Source organism: Hyperolius riggenbachi, chromosome 2 (genome assembly GCF_040937935.1).
Source record: "Hyperolius riggenbachi isolate aHypRig1 chromosome 2, aHypRig1.pri, whole genome shotgun sequence".
In the NCBI taxonomy this organism is placed as follows: Eukaryota; Metazoa; Chordata; class Amphibia; order Anura; family Hyperoliidae; genus Hyperolius; species Hyperolius riggenbachi.
Genome location: NC_090647.1, coordinates 570,493,129 through 570,509,589, shown reverse-complemented (window position 1 = coordinate 570,509,589; position 16,461 = coordinate 570,493,129). Strand labels below are relative to the sequence as shown.

At 51.0% G+C, this 16,461-nt stretch overlaps 1 protein-coding gene across 1 annotated transcript in view; it reads right to left on the bottom strand.

Annotated features, from left to right (window-relative positions):
- Positions 1-1,149: 1,149 nt before the first annotated feature.
- Positions 1,150-16,461, bottom strand: part of LOC137547435 (hepatic and glial cell adhesion molecule-like) — a 97,212-nt gene continuing 81,900 nt past the window's right edge. The window contains exon 11 of the mRNA XM_068271022.1: positions 1,150-2,459. Coding sequence (XP_068127123.1) covers positions 2,452-2,459 — 8 coding nt within the window. The 3' untranslated portion in view covers positions 1,150-2,451. The remainder of the gene's footprint in view (positions 2,460-16,461) is intronic.

Below are 16,461 nucleotides of genomic sequence, written 5' to 3'. Positions count from 1 at the left end.
TCATGCACATCTATCAGACGCGTACCTCCGCCTCTCCCCCGCCCCTCTCAGCCTTCCTTCACTGAGAGGGGCGGGGGAGAGGCGACGATGCGCGTCTGATAGACGCGCTGAGAGGCAGGGCTGCAGCCGTTAGCCCTGCCTCTCGGAGCAGCAAAATCTACAACCAATTTGGTCGTTGATTTTGCGGGGGGAGGTTTGGGGGTGAAGGGACCCCCATTAAGCCGCGGGATAGCGGCGTTTTAGCAGGGGCACACGTGCCCCTGCTAAGTATGAGCTCTGAAGCGAGATTTATTCTCGCTTCAGAGTCTCTTTAAGCAAGGAAAGAAATTTCTTAAAGGACACCCGAGGTGACATGTGACATGATGAGATGGACATGGGTATGTACAGTGCCAAGCACACTAATAACTATGCTGTGTTCCTTTTTTTTCTTTCTCTGCCTGAAAGAGTTAAATATCATGTATGTACGTGGCTGACTCAGTTCTGACTCAGACAGGAAGTGACTAAAGTGTGACCTTCAATGATAAGAAATTACAACTATAAAACACTTTCCTAGTAGAAAAGGGCTTCTGAGAGCAGGAAAGAGATAAAAGGGGTCAATAGTTCATAGGTTTTAGCTCTGGCATACTTCAATGTATGTCATTGAGCAAAAACAATAAAACTGTTAAAACTTAAAAAGTAGATTTAAACATAAAATAAAACCGTGGAATATCTTAAAAAGTCATGTTTAGGAGAAGGAAGATAGATACAATTGTTTATTTCATTATTTTATTTTCACTTCGGGGTGTCCTTTAAGTATGGAAATTTAATCTCAGCCCTAACATGAACTCCTGGAAACAATTGGTTAATTCAGCATTTCCTTTGTACCCTTTAACATACGCCCATTAGAATTGCCGAAATAAATTCAAAAAAAGTTTGGACAACGTGGATGAAATACATGGAATGGATACAAATCCAGCATATGAAGCATATAATGAATGCAGACGAGGGCTGAGGACCGGAGACAGGGTTTTCAGTTCCTTCTCTTACCTATACCTTGGTATGTACTTTCACTGCCTTAGTATCCGCAGGATAACATAAACCATTACTGGTAACACTGTAAATAATTGTATAATGTATTCATGTATGTATGGGATGGAATGCTACATAAGATTGTTGGTGTTCAATGTACATCTTTATTTTCTTCCACTGTATGTACAAGCTTTATTGTGGAAACTCAAAAAAACATTTGTTAAAAAGAAAAAAAAAAAAAAAAGTTAAAAAACAAATTAATCTATTTTATAAAAAGTGATGGCTTCGGATTGGCTGAGGGAAACATGCCGGCTCGTCTGTCTGCACACATGCTGCAACTGTTTCAGCGGTTGGAGTGAGCTCTCCTACACACCCGGACCTCGCTGCTCCTGCACTTAGTTCCCCCCCCCCCCCCCTCGGTAACAGATGTTCCGCGCGGAGCGGCCGTTAGCCGGGCTGCACGTGGGACTTTACTTGCCACTCCCACCCTCCACGTTGGATCAGTTGGACGCCTGGACGTATACAGCCTCCATGCAGCTGGAGGAAGGCTACAATCGGTGGGATCTGCTTCAATCTCTCACATAGCAGGCTTCAGCTGTGGTGATATAGCAGTGAATGCTTCTGTGTAATCTTCATCTGTTTAGTGTCGGTCCTCTGAGTCTCAACGATGAACAATCTTTTGGATCCACACATGTGGGGCGCTCTGAATATTGCAGGCCAGTCCTCGGGCTCTTTAGAGTGCTCTTAATTTGGGGTTACCTTGCACTTTGTCATTTCATCTCGCCCACAATTGTTGTTGGCATTTAAAATGCTCAATTGATAAATGTTTTAACCTTTGATAAACTGGTCACAATTTATACTGTAATAATAATAATAATACTCTGCTGTTACCCGGGACAGGCACAGATGGCAGTGAGGTAATAGTGCTTAATCAGCAGTGCAATATTCCCCTCAGTGGGTAGGGGGGTGGGGTCTCCCCAGGGTTAGGTCTCCTTCATATATTGCATACAGAGTTCAGGGTTGGATCAGTTTCTTCAGCACGTTTCAGATTATTTCACTGCCATTAAAATGTCGCATCCGCATCAGTTTCTATCATTCACCGCTTACTGAAGCCACATATGAAGTGCAAAAGCGTATCAGATTGTTTAAATAGAAAGTTCGCATCTTAAAGATAGCGAGATAAAAAATAAAAATAGCACGTTGCATTAAAAATAAGCAGATAATTTGCACATGCAGTGCTGTGACAGCAGAGCTCCCTATAATACTCTGCAGAGGCAGCACCACTTGCATGGTGTTCAGGGTCTCTGCTGGCCAGCCGGGTGGCAGAGCCGGCCATGAGATGATGACGATGGTCTCCAGGAGTTGCTCCGGCCATTTCCAGACATCCAGTCATGTGATGTTCCCCGAAGCTCTGGGGAGGCAGGAAGTGCGAGCCGGGGGACGTCACTGATCTGCAGAGACACAGGAAATGTCACACTGTATGCAGAAACATCACACATATATTATACTGCACTATAATCCCCACAGACAGAGATACACAGGGGACCCCGCCGACCATACAGCATCACCGGGCACAAATATACTGGTAAGGAACCTGCAGTGCGGGGAATACAGAGACTGCCATCTTCATTCCCTTATAAACAATGCTAGTTGCCTGGAAGTCCTTGCTGAGGTTTTGGCTTTAGTTGTCACAGCCCTGCAACAAGCATGCAGCCAGCAGAGCCACATCCCTGCAGCAAGCATGCAGCCATAGCCCTGTAACAAGCATGCAGCCAGCCGAGTCACAGCCCTGCAGCAAGCATGCAGCCATAGCCCTGTAACAAGCATGCAACCAGCGGAGTCACAGCCCTGCAATAAGCATGCAGCCAGTGGAGTCACAGCCCTGCAACAAGCATGCAACCAGCGGAGTCACAGCCCTGCAACAAGCATGCAGCCAGTGGAGTCACAGCCCTGCAACAAGCATGCAGCCAGCAGAGTCACAGCCCTGCAACAAGCATGCAGCCAGTGGAGTCACAGCCCTGCAACAAGCATGCAGCCAGCGGAGTCACAGCCCTGCAACAAGCATGCAGCCAGCAGAGCCACATCCCTGCAGCAAGCATGCAGCCAGTGGAGTCATGGCCCTGTAACAAGCATGCAGCCAGCCGAGTCACAACCCTGCAGCAAGCATGCAGCCATAGCCCTGTAACAAGCATGAAACCAGCGGAGTCACAGCCCTGCAATAAGCATGCAGCCAGTGGAGTCACAGCCCTGCAACAAGCATGCAGCCGAGTCACAGCCCTGCAACAAGAATGCAGCCAGTGGAGTCACAGCCCTGCAACAAGCATGCAACCAGCGGAGTCACAGCCCTGCAACAAGCATGCAGCCAGTGGAGTCACAGCCCTGCAACAAGCATGCAGCCAGCGGAGTCACAGCCCTGCAACAAGCATGCAGCCAGCGGAGTCACAGCCTTGGAACAAGCATGCAGCCAGCGGAGTCACAGCCCTGCAACAAGCATGCAGCCAGCGGAGTCACAGCCTTGGAACAAGCATGCAGCCAGTGGAGTCACAGCCCTGCAACAAGCATGCAGCCAAATAAATCACAGCCCTGTAACAAGCATACAGCCAGTGGAGCCAGAGCCCTGCAACATGCACACAGCCTGTGGACTACTGAACTGTAGTATTAGAGGCGGCGCATCAGAGCAGAAGTCAGGTAACTGGCATGGCTTATCAGAGAATTAGATACATGAATCACCCCAGATAGTGTAAATGTCAGACATATCATGGTGTCATTGAAATGACAATTAAATCAAAATAAGATATTGACAAGCCTTATAGGGCCGGTTTCCACTATAAAGTGAGTGGAGTGCGGCTACATAGCTGCATCACTTCCGCTGCCGTTTGTGTGACAGGAAGTGTGTGGAGGGGACGGCGGGCGGATGCAGCTGTGCGAGAATCTGTAGCATGCTGCAGATTCTCGGATCACTCCGCATGCAATGCACAGAGCGGGAACTCTTCTGCTGCCATTTGTGTGACAGGAAGTGTATGGAGGGGACGGCGGGCGGATGCAGCTGTGTGAAAATGTGTAGCATGCTGCAGATTCTCGGATCACTCCGCACGCAATGCACAGAACGGGAACTCTTCCGCTGCCGTTTGTGTGACAGGAAGTGTGTGGAGGGGACGGCGGGCGGATGCAGCTGTGTGAGAATGTGTAGCATGCTGCAGATTCTCGGATCACTCCGCACGCAATGCACAGAACGGGAACTCTTCCGCTGCCGTTTGTGTGACAGGAAGTGTATGGAGGGGGCGGCGGGCGGATGCAGCTGTGTGAGAATGTGTAGCATGCTGCAGATTCTCGGATCACTCCGCACGCAATGCACAGGAGGGAAACTCTTCCGCTGCCATTTGTGTGACAGGAAGTGTATGGAGGGGACGGCGGGCGGATGCAGCTGTGTGAGAATGTGTAGCATGCTGCACATTCTCGGATCACTCCGCACACAACGGAAACTCTTCCGCTGCCGTTTGTGTGACAGGAAGTGTATGGAGGGGGCGGCGGGCGGATGCAGCTGTGTGAGAATGTGTAGCATGCTGCAGATTCTCGGATCACTCCGCACACAATGCACAGAACGGAAACTCTTCCGCTGCCGTTTGTGTGACAGGAAGTGTATAGAGGGGACGGCAGTGGATGCAGCTGTGTGAGAATGTGTAGCATGCTGCAGATTCTCGGATCACCCCGCACGCAATCCACAGAACGGAATCTCTTCCGCTGCCATTTGTGTGACAGGAAGTGTATGGAGGGGCGGCGGGCGGATGCAGCTGTGTGAGAATGTGTAGCATGCTGCAGATTCTCGGATCACTCCGCACACAATGCACAGAACGGAAACTCTTCCGCTGCCATTTGTGTGACAGGAAGTGTATGGAGGGGACGGCGGGCGGATGCAGCTGTGTGAGAATGTGTAGCATGCTGCCGATTCTCGGTTCACCCCGCACACAATGCACAGAACGGAAACTCTTCCGCTGCCGTTTGTGTGACAGGAAGTGTATGGAGGGGACGGCGGGCGGATGCAGCTGTGAGAGAATGTGTAGCATGCTGCAGATTCTCGGATCACCCCGCACGCAATCCACAGAACGGAATCTCTTCCGCTGCCATTTGTGTGACAGGAAGTGTATGGAGGGGACGGCGGGCGGATGCAGCTGTGTGAGAATGTGTAGCATGCTGCAGATTCTCGGATCACTCTGCACGCAATGCACAGAACGGAAACTCTTCCGCTGCCGTTTGTGTGACAGGAAGTGTATGGAGGGGACGGCAGCGGATGCAGCTGTGCGAGAATGTGTAGCATGCTGCAGATTCTCGGATCACTCCGCATGCAATGCACAGAACGGAAACTCTTCCGCTGCCGTTTGTGTGACAGGAAGTGTATGGAGGGGACGGCAGGCGGATGCAGCTGTGTGAGAATGTGTAGCATGCTGCAGATTCTCGGATCACTCCGCACGCAATGCACAGAACGGGAACTCTTCTGCTGCCGTTTGTGTGACAGGAAGTGTATGGAGGGGACGGCAGGCGGATGCAGCTGTGTGAGAATGTGTAGCATGCTGCAGATTCTCGGATCACTCCGCACGCAATGCACAGAACGGGAACTCTTCTGCTGCCGTTTGTGTGACAGGAAGTGTATGGAGGGGACGGCGGGCGGATGCAGCTGTGTGAGAATGTGTAGCATGCTGCAGATTCTCGGATCACTCCGCACACAATGCACAGAACGGAAACTCTTCCGCTGCCGTTTGTGTGACAGGAAGTGTATGGAGGGGCGGCGGGCGGATGCAGCTGTGTGAGAATGTGTAGCATGCTGCAGATTCTCGGATCACCCCGCACGCAATCCACAGAACGGAATCTCTTCCGCTGCCATTTGTGTGACAGGAAGTGTATGGAGGGGACGGCGGGCGGATGCAGCTGTGTGAGAATGTGTAGCATGCTGCAGATTCTCGGATCACTCTGCACGCAATGCACAGAACGGAAACTCTTCCGCTGCAGTTTGTGTGACAGGAAGTGTATGGAGGGGACGGCGGGCGGATGCAGCTGTGTGAGAATGTGTAGCATGCCGCAGATTCTCGGATCACTCCGCACGCAATGCACAGAACGCAAACTCTTCCGCTGCCGTTTGTGTGACAGGAAGTGTATGGAGGGGACGGCGGGCGGGTGCAGCTGTGTGAGAATGTGTAGCATGCTGCAGATTCTCGGATCACTCCGCACACAATGCACAGAACGGAAACTCTTCCGCTGCCGTTTGTGTGACAGGAAGTGTATGGAGGGGACGGCAGTGGATGCAGCTGTGTGAGAATGTGTAGCATGCTGCAGATTCTCGGATCACCCCGCACGCAATCCACAGAACGGAATCTCTTCCGCTGCCATTTGTGTGACAGGAAGTGTATGGAGGGGACGGCGGGCGGATGCAGCTGTGTGAGAATGTGTAGCATGCTGCAGATTCTCGGATCACTCTGCACGCAATGCACAGAACGGAAACTCTTCCGCTGCAGTTTGTGTGACAGGAAGTGTGTGGAGGGGACGGCAGCGGATGCAGCTGTGTGAGAATGTGTAGCATGCTGCAGATTCTCGGATCACTCCGCACACAATGCACAGAACGGAAACTCTTCCGCTGCCGTTTGTGTGACAGGAAGTGTATGGAGGGGCGGCGGGCGGATGCAGCTGTGTGAGAATGTGTAGCATGCTGCAGATTCTCGGATCACTTCGCACGCAATGCACAGAACGGGAACTCTTCTGCTGCCATTTGTGTGACAGGAAGTGTATGGAGGGGACGGCGGGCGGATGCAGCTGTGTGAGAATGTGTAGCATGCTGCAGATTCTCGGATCACTCCGCACGCAATGCACAGAACGGAAACTCTTCCGCTGCCGTTTGTGTGACAGGAAGTGTATGGAGGGGGCGGCGGGCGGATGCAGCTGTGTGAGAATGTGTAGCATGCTGCAGATTCTCGGATCACTCCGCACGCAATGCACAGAACGGAAACTCTTCCGCTGCCGTTTGTGTGACAGGAAGTGTATGGAGGGGGCGGCGGGCGGATGCAGCTGTGTGAGAATGTGTAGCATGCTGCAGATTCTCGGATCACTCCGCACGCAATGCACAGAACGGAAACTCTTCCGCTGCCGTTTGTGTGACAGGAAGTGTATGGAGGGGACGGCGGGCGGATGCAGCTGTGTGAGAATGTGTAGCATGCTGCAGATTCTCGGATCACTCCGCACACAATGCACAGAACGGAAACTCTTCCGCTGCCGTTTGTGTGACAGGAAGTGTGTGGAAGGGACGGCGGGCGGATGCAGCTGTGTGAGAATGTGTAGCATGCTGCAGATTCTCGGATCACTCTGCACGCAATGCACAGAACGGAAACTCTTCCGCTGCAGTTTGTGTGACAGGAAGTGTATGGAGGGGACGGCGTGCGGATGCAGCTGTGTGAGAATGTGTAGCATGCCGCAGATTCTCGGATCACTCCGCACGCAATGCACAGAACGCAAACTCTTCCGCTGCCGTTTGTGTGACAGGAAGTGTATGGAGGGGACGGCGGGCGGGTGCAGCTGTGTGAGAATGTGTAGCATGCTGCAGATTCTCGGATCACTCCGCACACAATGCACAGAACGGAAACTCTTCCGCTGCCGTTTGTGTGACAGGAAGTGTATGGAGGGGACGGCAGTGGATGCAGCTGTGTGAGAATGTGTAGCATGCTGCAGATTCTCGGATCACCCCGCACGCAATCCACAGAACGGAATCTCTTCCGCTGCCGTTTGTGTGACAGGAAGTGTATGGAGGGGCGGCGGGCGGATGCAGCTGTGTGAGAATGTGTAGCATGCTGCAGATTCTCGGATCACTCCGCACACAATGCACAGAACGGAAACTCTTCTGCTGCCATTTGTGTGACAGGAAGTGTATGGAGGGGACGGCGGGCGGATGCAGCTGTGTGAGAATGTGTAGCATGCTGCCGATTCTCGGATCACCCCGCACGCAATCCACAGAACGGAATCTCTTCCGCTGCCATTTGTGTGACAGGAAGTGTATGGAGGGGACGGCGGGCGGATGCAGCTGTGTGAGAATGTGTAGCATGCTGCAGATTCTCGGATCACTCCGCACACAATGCACAGAACGGAAACTCTTCCGCTGCCGTTTGTGTGACAGGAAGTGTATGGAGGGGCGGCAGGCGGATGCAGCTGTGTGAGAATGTGTAGCATGCTGCAGATTCTCGGATCACTTCGCACGCAATGCACAGAACGGGAACTCTTCTGCTGCCATTTGTGTGACAGGAAGTGTATGGAGGGGACGGCGGACGGATGCAGCTGTGTGAGAATGTGTAGCATGCTGCAGATTCTCGGATCACTCCGCACGCAATGCACAGAACGGAAACTCTTCCGCTGCCGTTTGTGTGACAGGAAGTGTATGGAGGGGGCGGCGGGCGGATGCAGCTGTGTGAGAATGTGTAGCATGCTGCAGATTCTCGGATCACTCCGCACACAATGCACAGAACGGAAACTCTTCCGCTGCCGTTTGTGTGACAGGAAGTGTATGGAGGGGCGGCGGGCGGATGCAGCTGTGTGAGAATGTGTAGCATGCTGCAGATTCTCGGATCACTTCGCACGCAATGCACAGAACGGGAACTCTTCTGCTGCCATTTGTGTGACAGGAAGTGTATGGAGGGGACGGCGGGCGGATGCAGCTGTGTGAGAATGTGTAGCATGCTGCTGATTCTCGGATCACTCCGCACGCAATGCACAGAACGGAAACTCTTCCGCTGCCGTTTGTGTGACAGGAAGTGTATGGAGGGGGCGGCGGGCGGATGCAGCTGTGTGAGAATGTGTAGCATGCTGCAGATTCTCGGATCACTCCGCACGCAATGCACAGAACGGAAACTCTTCCGCTGCCGTTTGTGTGACAGGAAGTGTATGGAGGGGGCGGCGGGCGGATGCAGCTGTGTGAGAATGTGTAGCATGCTGCAGATTCTCGGATCACTCCGCACGCAATGCACAGAACGGAAACTCTTCCGCTGCCGTTTGTGTGACAGGAAGTGTATGGAGGGGCGGCGGGCGGATGCAGCTGTGTGAGAATGTGTAGCATGCTGCAGATTCTCGGATCACCACGCACACAATGCACAGAACGGAAACTCTTCCGCTGCCGTTTGTGTGACAGGAAGTGTATGGAGGGGGCGGCGGGCGGATGCAGCTGTGTGAGAATGTGTAGCATGCTGCAGATTCTCGGATCACCACGCACGCAATGCACAGAACGCAAACTCTTCCGCTGCCGTTTGTGTGACAGGAAGTGTATGGAGGGGACGGCGGGCGGGTGCAGCTGTGTGAGAATGTGTAGCATGCTGCAGATTCTCGGATCACTCCGCACACAATGCACAGAACGGAAACTCTTCCGCTGCCGTTTGTGTGACAGGAAGTGTATGGAGGGGACGGCAGTGGATGCAGCTGTGTGAGAATGTGTAGCATGCTGCAGATTCTCGGATCACCCCGCACGCAATCCACAGAACGGAATCTCTTCCGCTGCCGTTTGTGTGACAGGAAGTGTATGGAGGGGCGGCGGGCGGATGCAGCTGTGTGAGAATGTGTAGCATGCTGCAGATTCTCGGATCACTCCGCACACAATGCACAGAACGGAAACTCTTCTGCTGCCATTTGTGTGACAGGAAGTGTATGGAGGGGACGGCGGGCGGATGCAGCTGTGTGAGAATGTGTAGCATGCTGCCGATTCTCGGATCACCCCGCACGCAATCCACAGAACGGAATCTCTTCCGCTGCCATTTGTGTGACAGGAAGTGTATGGAGGGGACGGCGGGCGGATGCAGCTGTGTGAGAATGTGTAGCATGCTGCAGATTCTCGGATCACTCCGCACACAATGCACAGAACGGAAACTCTTCCGCTGCCGTTTGTGTGACAGGAAGTGTATGGAGGGGCGGCAGGCGGATGCAGCTGTGTGAGAATGTGTAGCATGCTGCAGATTCTCGGATCACTTCGCACGCAATGCACAGAACGGGAACTCTTCTGCTGCCATTTGTGTGACAGGAAGTGTATGGAGGGGACTGCGGGCGGATGCAGCTGTGTGAGAATGTGTAGCATGCTGCAGATTCTCGGATCACTCCGCACGCAATACACAGAACGGAAACTCTTCCGCTGCCGTTTGTGTGACAGGAAGTGTATGGAGGGGGCGGCGGGCGGATGCAGCTGTGTGAGAATGTGTAGCATGCTGCAGATTCTCGGATCACTCCGCACACAATGCACAGAACGGAAACTCTTCCGCTGCCGTTTGTGTGACAGGAAGTGTATGGAGGGGCGGCGGGCGGATGCAGCTGTGTGAGAATGTGTAGCATGCTGCAGATTCTCGGATCACTTCGCACGCAATGCACAGAACGGGAACTCTTCTGCTGCCATTTGTGTGACAGGAAGTGTATGGAGGGGACGGCGGGCGGATGCAGCTGTGTGAGAATGTGTAGCATGCTGCTGATTCTCGGATCACTCCGCACGCAATGCACAGAACGGAAACTCTTCCGCTGCCGTTTGTGTGACAGGAAGTGTATGGAGGGGGCGGCGGGCGGATGCAGCTGTGTGAGAATGTGTAGCATGCTGCAGATTCTCGGATCACTCCGCACGCAATGCACAGAACGGAAACTCTTCCGCTGCCGTTTGTGTGACAGGAAGTGTATGGAGGGGGCGGCGGGCGGATGCAGCTGTGTGAGAATGTGTAGCATGCTGCAGATTCTCGGATCACTCCGCACGCAATGCACAGAACGGAAACTCTTCCGCTGCCGTTTGTGTGACAGGAAGTGTATGGAGGGGGCGGCGGGCGGATGCAGCTGTGTGAGAATGTGTAGCATGCTGCAGATTCTCGGATCACCACGCACACAATGCACAGAACGGAAACTCTTCCGCTGCCGTTTGTGTGACAGGAAGTGTATGGAGGGGGCGGCGGGCGGATGCAGCTGTGTGAGAATGTGTAGCATGCTGCAGATTCTCGGATCACTCCGCACGCAATGCACAGAACGCAAACTCTTCCGCTGCCGTTTGTGTGACAGGAAGTGTATGGAGGGGACGGCAGTGGATGCAGCTGTGTGAGAATGTGTAGCATGCTGCAGATTCTCGGATCACCCCGCACGCAATCCACAGAACGGAATCTCTTCCGCTGCCGTTTGTGTGACAGGAAGTGTATGGAGGGGCGGCGGGCGGATGCAGCTGTGTGAGAATGTGTAGCATGCTGCAGATTCTCGGATCACTCCGCACACAATGCACAGAACGGAAACTCTTCTGCTACCATTTGTGTGACAGGAAGTGTATGGAGGGGACGGCGGGCGGATGCAGCTGTGTGAGAATGTGTAGCATGCTGCAGATTCTCGGATCACTCCGCACGCAATGCACAGAACGGAAACTCTTCCGCTGCCGTTTGTGTGACAGGAAGTGTATGGAGGGGACGGCGGGCGGATGCAGCTGTGTGAGAATGTGTAGCATGCTGCAGATTCTCGGATCACTTCGCACACAATGCACAGAACGGAAACTCTTCCGCTGCCGTTTGTGTGACAGGAAGTGTGTGGAGGGGATGGCGGGCGGATGCAGCTGTGTGAGAATGTGTAGCATGCTGCAGATTCTCGGATCACTTCGCACACAATGCACAGAACGGAAACTCTTCCGCTGCCGTTTGTGTGACAGGAAGTGTATGGAGGGGCGGCGGGCGGATGCAGCTGTGTGAGAATGTGTAGCATGCTGCACATTCTCGGATCACTCCGTACGCAATGCACAGAACGGAAACTCTCCTGCTGCCATTTGTGTGACAGGAAGTGTATGGAGGGGCGGCGGGCGGATGCAGCTGTGTGAGAATGTGTAGCATGCTGCACATTCTCGGATCACTCCGTACGCAATGCACAGAACGGGAACTCTTCTGCTGCCATTTGTGTGACAGGAAGTGTGTGGAGGGGATGGCGGGCGGATGCAGCTGTGTGAGAATGTGTAGCATGCTGCAGATTCTCGGATCACTCCGCACACAATGCACAGAACGGAAACTCTTCCGCTGCCGTTTGTGTGACAGGAAGTGTGTGGAGGGGATGGCGGGCGGATGCAGCTGTGCGAGAATGTGTAGCATGCTGCAGATTCTCGGATCACCCCGCGCACAATGCACAGAACGGAAACTCTTCCGCTGCCGTTTGTGTGACAGGAAGTGTATGGAGGGGATGGCGGGCGGATGCAGCTGTGTGAGAATGTGTAGCATGCTGCAGATTCTCGGATCACTCCGCACGCAATGCACAGAACGCAAACTCTTCCGCTGCCGTTTGTGTAACAGGAAGTGTATGGAGGGGACGGCGGGCGGATGCAGCGGTGTGAGAATGTGTAGCATGTTGCAGATTCTCGGATCACTCCGCACGCAATGCACAGAACGGAAACTCTTCCGCTGCCGTTTGTGTGACAGGAAGTGTATGGAGGGGACGGCGGGCGGATGCAGCTGTGCGAGAATGTGTAGCATGCTGCAGATTCTCGGATCACTCCGCACACAATGCACAGAACGGAAACTCTTCCGCTGCCATTTGTGTGACAGGAAGTGTGTGGAGGGGATGGCGGGCGGATGCAGCTGTGTGAGAATGTGTAGCATGCTGCAGATTCTCGGATCACTCCGCATGCAATGCACAGAACGGAAACTCTTCCATTGCCGGGCATTGGCTTCAGGACACCCGCGGTGCTTTGTAACCGTATCTAATGGAAACGGGCTCTTATTTGGAAATTCCAGAGAGGAGGCCATCTTAAAAATAATATTACAGTACAAGTAAACCGATAGCCGACTCCAAACCAGAATCTCTTGTGATAGATGCCTATGCAAAGCCAGAAGTCCCACCAGCCACACATGGGGTACTGCAGCACAGGCATAGAGGGGGTAATATGCAATCATTTCTGCTGATTTATATTCATTCTCAGTATTAAAGGACAACTGAAGAGAGAGGTATATGGAAGCTGCCATATTTATTTCCTTTTGAGCAATACCAGTTCCCTGGCAGCCCTGCGGATCCTCTCCTAATATGTTTAGCCATAGCCCCTGAACAAGCATGCAGATCAAGTGGCTGTAGCGTAACTGGATTAGCTGCATGCTTGTTTCAGGTGTATGATTCAGACACTACTGCAGCCAGAGAGATCAGCAGGGCTGCCAGGCAACTGGTATTGTTTAACAGGAAATAAATAGGACTCCACACACCTCTCGCTTTGGGTGTCCTTTAAGTTTTTTTTAGAAGTAATTTTTTTGGGTCCTTCTTATAATAGTCATTTTTTTCATCACAGATAGATTTTCAGCATTATTTTATGAATACAAATAGACGCATACTCAGCATTTGACTTTTAAGATATATTTACAAATCTTTTTTATTCAAGGAGAGCACACTGTGAATTCAGATATAGACTTTATATCAAACCAAAATTCCGAGTCCTTTGATTTATTTCAAGGTACCATCACCTATAATTACTCTTTATTGGGGGACTGAACCCCCCTGTGCCTGATTTATGACGGCAACGCTTCAAAGGCTGATTCCTTTATGGGAATAAGAAATCCTGCAGAATGCAAGAACCGCCCAGGTGACAGCAGCTCCTGTATTACCCACCCTTCATGTTCCCTCTAATGCTAATATCATAAGAACACAACAACTGTGTTTATTCATTCAGCGATAGATAGATATACGGTGTTTTACAAAAGTGTTCGGCCCCCTTGAAGTTTTCCACATTTTGTCATATTACTGCCACAAACATGCATCAATTTTATTGGAATTCCACATGAAAGACCAACACAAAGTGGTGTACACGTGAGAAGTGGAACGTAAATCATACATGATTCCAAACATTTTTTACAAATAAATAACTGCAAAGTGGTGTGTGCATAATTATTCAGCCCCCTTTGATCTGAGTGCAGTCAGTTGCCCATAGACATTGCCTGATGAGTGCTAATGACTAAATAGAGTGCACCTGTGTGTAATCTAATGTCAGTACAAATACAGCTGCTCTGTGAGGGCCTCAGATGTTGTCTAAGAGAATATTGGGAGCAACAACACTGTGAAGTCCAAAGAACACACCAGACAGGTCAGAGATAAAGTTATTGAGAAATTTAAAGCAGGCTTAGGCTACAAAAGGGTTTCCAAAGCCTTGAACATCCCACGGAGCACTGTTCAAGCGATCATTCAGAAATGGAAGGAGTATGGCACAACTGTAAACTTACCAAGACAAGGCCGTCCACCGAAACTCACAGGCCGAACAAGGAGAGCGCTGATCAGACATGCAGTCAAGAGGCCCATGGTGACTCTGGATGAGCTGCAGAGATCTACAGCTCAGGTGGGGGAATCTGTACATAGGACAACTATTAGTCGTGCACTGCACAAAGTTGGCCTTTATGGAAGAGTGGCAAGAAGAAAGCCATTGTTAACAGAAAGCATTAGAAGTCCCGTTTGCAGTTTGCCACAAGCCATGTGGGGGACACAGCAAACATGTGGAAGAAGGTGCTCTGATCAGATGAGACCAAAATGGAACTTTTTGGCCAAAATGAAAAATGCTATGTGTTGTGGAAAACTAACACTGCACATCACTCTGAACACACCATCCCCACTGTCAAATATGGTGGTGGGCTGGTGGCAGCATCATGCTCTGGGGGTGCTTCTCTTCAGCAGGGACAGGGAAGCTGGTCAGAGTTGATAGGGAGATGGATGGATCCAAATACAGGGCAAACTTGGAAGAAAACCTCTTGGAGACTGCAAAAGACTTGAGACTGGGGCGGAGGTTCACCTTCCAGCAGGACAATGACCCTAAACATAAAGCCAGGGCAACAATGGAATGGTTTAAAACAAAACATATCCATGTGTTAGAATGGCCCAGTCAAAGTCCAGATCTAAATCCAATCGAGAATCTGTGGCAAGATCTGAATACTGCTGTTCACAAACGCTGTCCATCTAATCTGACTGAGCTGGAGCTGTTTTGCAAAGAAGAATGGGCAAGGATTTCAGTCTCTAGATGTGCAAAGCTGGTAGAGACATACCCTAAAAGACTGGCAGCTGTAATTGCAGCAAAAGGTGGTTCTACAAAGTATTGACTCAGGGGGCTGAATAATTACGCACACCCCACTTTGCAGTTATTTATTTGTAAAACATGTTTGGAATCATGTATGATTTTCGTTCCACTTCTCACGTGTACACCACTTTGTATTGGTCTTTCACGTGGAATTCCAATACAATTGATGCATGTTTGTGGCAGTAATGTGACAAAATGTGGAAAACTTCAAGGGGGCCCAATACTTTTGCAAACCACTATATATATATATATATATATATATATATATATATAAATATATATATATATATATATATATACACACATACATACACACATTATATATATATATATATATATATATATATATATATATATATACACACATATATACACATATATATACATATATATATATATATATATATATATATATATATATACACCGTATTTTTCGGACTATAAGACGCTCCGGACTATAAGACGCACCTAGGTTTAGAGCATAAAAACCAAGGGAAAAATAATTTACTAAACCTGGTGCGTCTATGGTGCAAGGGCGTCTTATGGATCTTCTCCCCCCCAATTATTATGTCCCCCTTGTGCCTTCCTTGAACCTCCTGTGTCCCCTGTTCTCCTGGTGTCTCTTTGTTCTCTTTCCCATGTTCTCTGTCCCTCTTCTCTCTGTCCTCCATCCCCGTCTCCTCTGTGTCTTCTACCCCTGTGTCCACCGTGTCCTCTATCCCTCATGTCCCTTCTACCTCCCAAGGTCCTCTAGTGTGTTAATACTTGCAGCCTGGCATCTTTATCTGTGTGTCCTCTACCCCTCGTGTCCCTTCTACCCCCCAGGTCCTCTAGTGTGTTCTATATCTGTGTCCTCTACCCCTCATGTCCCTTTTATCCCAATATCCCCCTCCTCCATCCCCATGTCCACCTGTACTTGTAATAGGGCATCTCAAGCCCTGTATTCCCGTGTCCACCATGTTCATTGGCATCTGCTAGGCATCTTAATCCCTTTGTTCCCGTGTCCTCTGTGTCCCCCATCTCTAAATTTGCATTCTATTGCCAATGTGTCAGCCAGTGCATGTGATGCATACTTGTAGCTGGGCTGTGTTCTCGCGTCATTTATTCCCAGATCGCGATGTCATTCTTCTCCCTCACCGTGTCCTCCATTATTTATTCCCCCGATCGCGATGTCCTTCTCCCTCACCGTGTCCTCCATTATTTATTCCCCTGATCGTAAAGTCCTTCTCCTCCATCCACGTGTCTGCCAGCGTTTTAGACACAAACTTTCAGCCGCGCAGCTCCCTCCATTAAAAAGTCAAAGCACAGTTTGCCGATCTATAGGTGGGATAACAGCTCCATCAGTGGGGCCAATCAGTGCACTCCCTGCTACTGAGGGAGTGCAGTGATTGGCCCCAGTGACG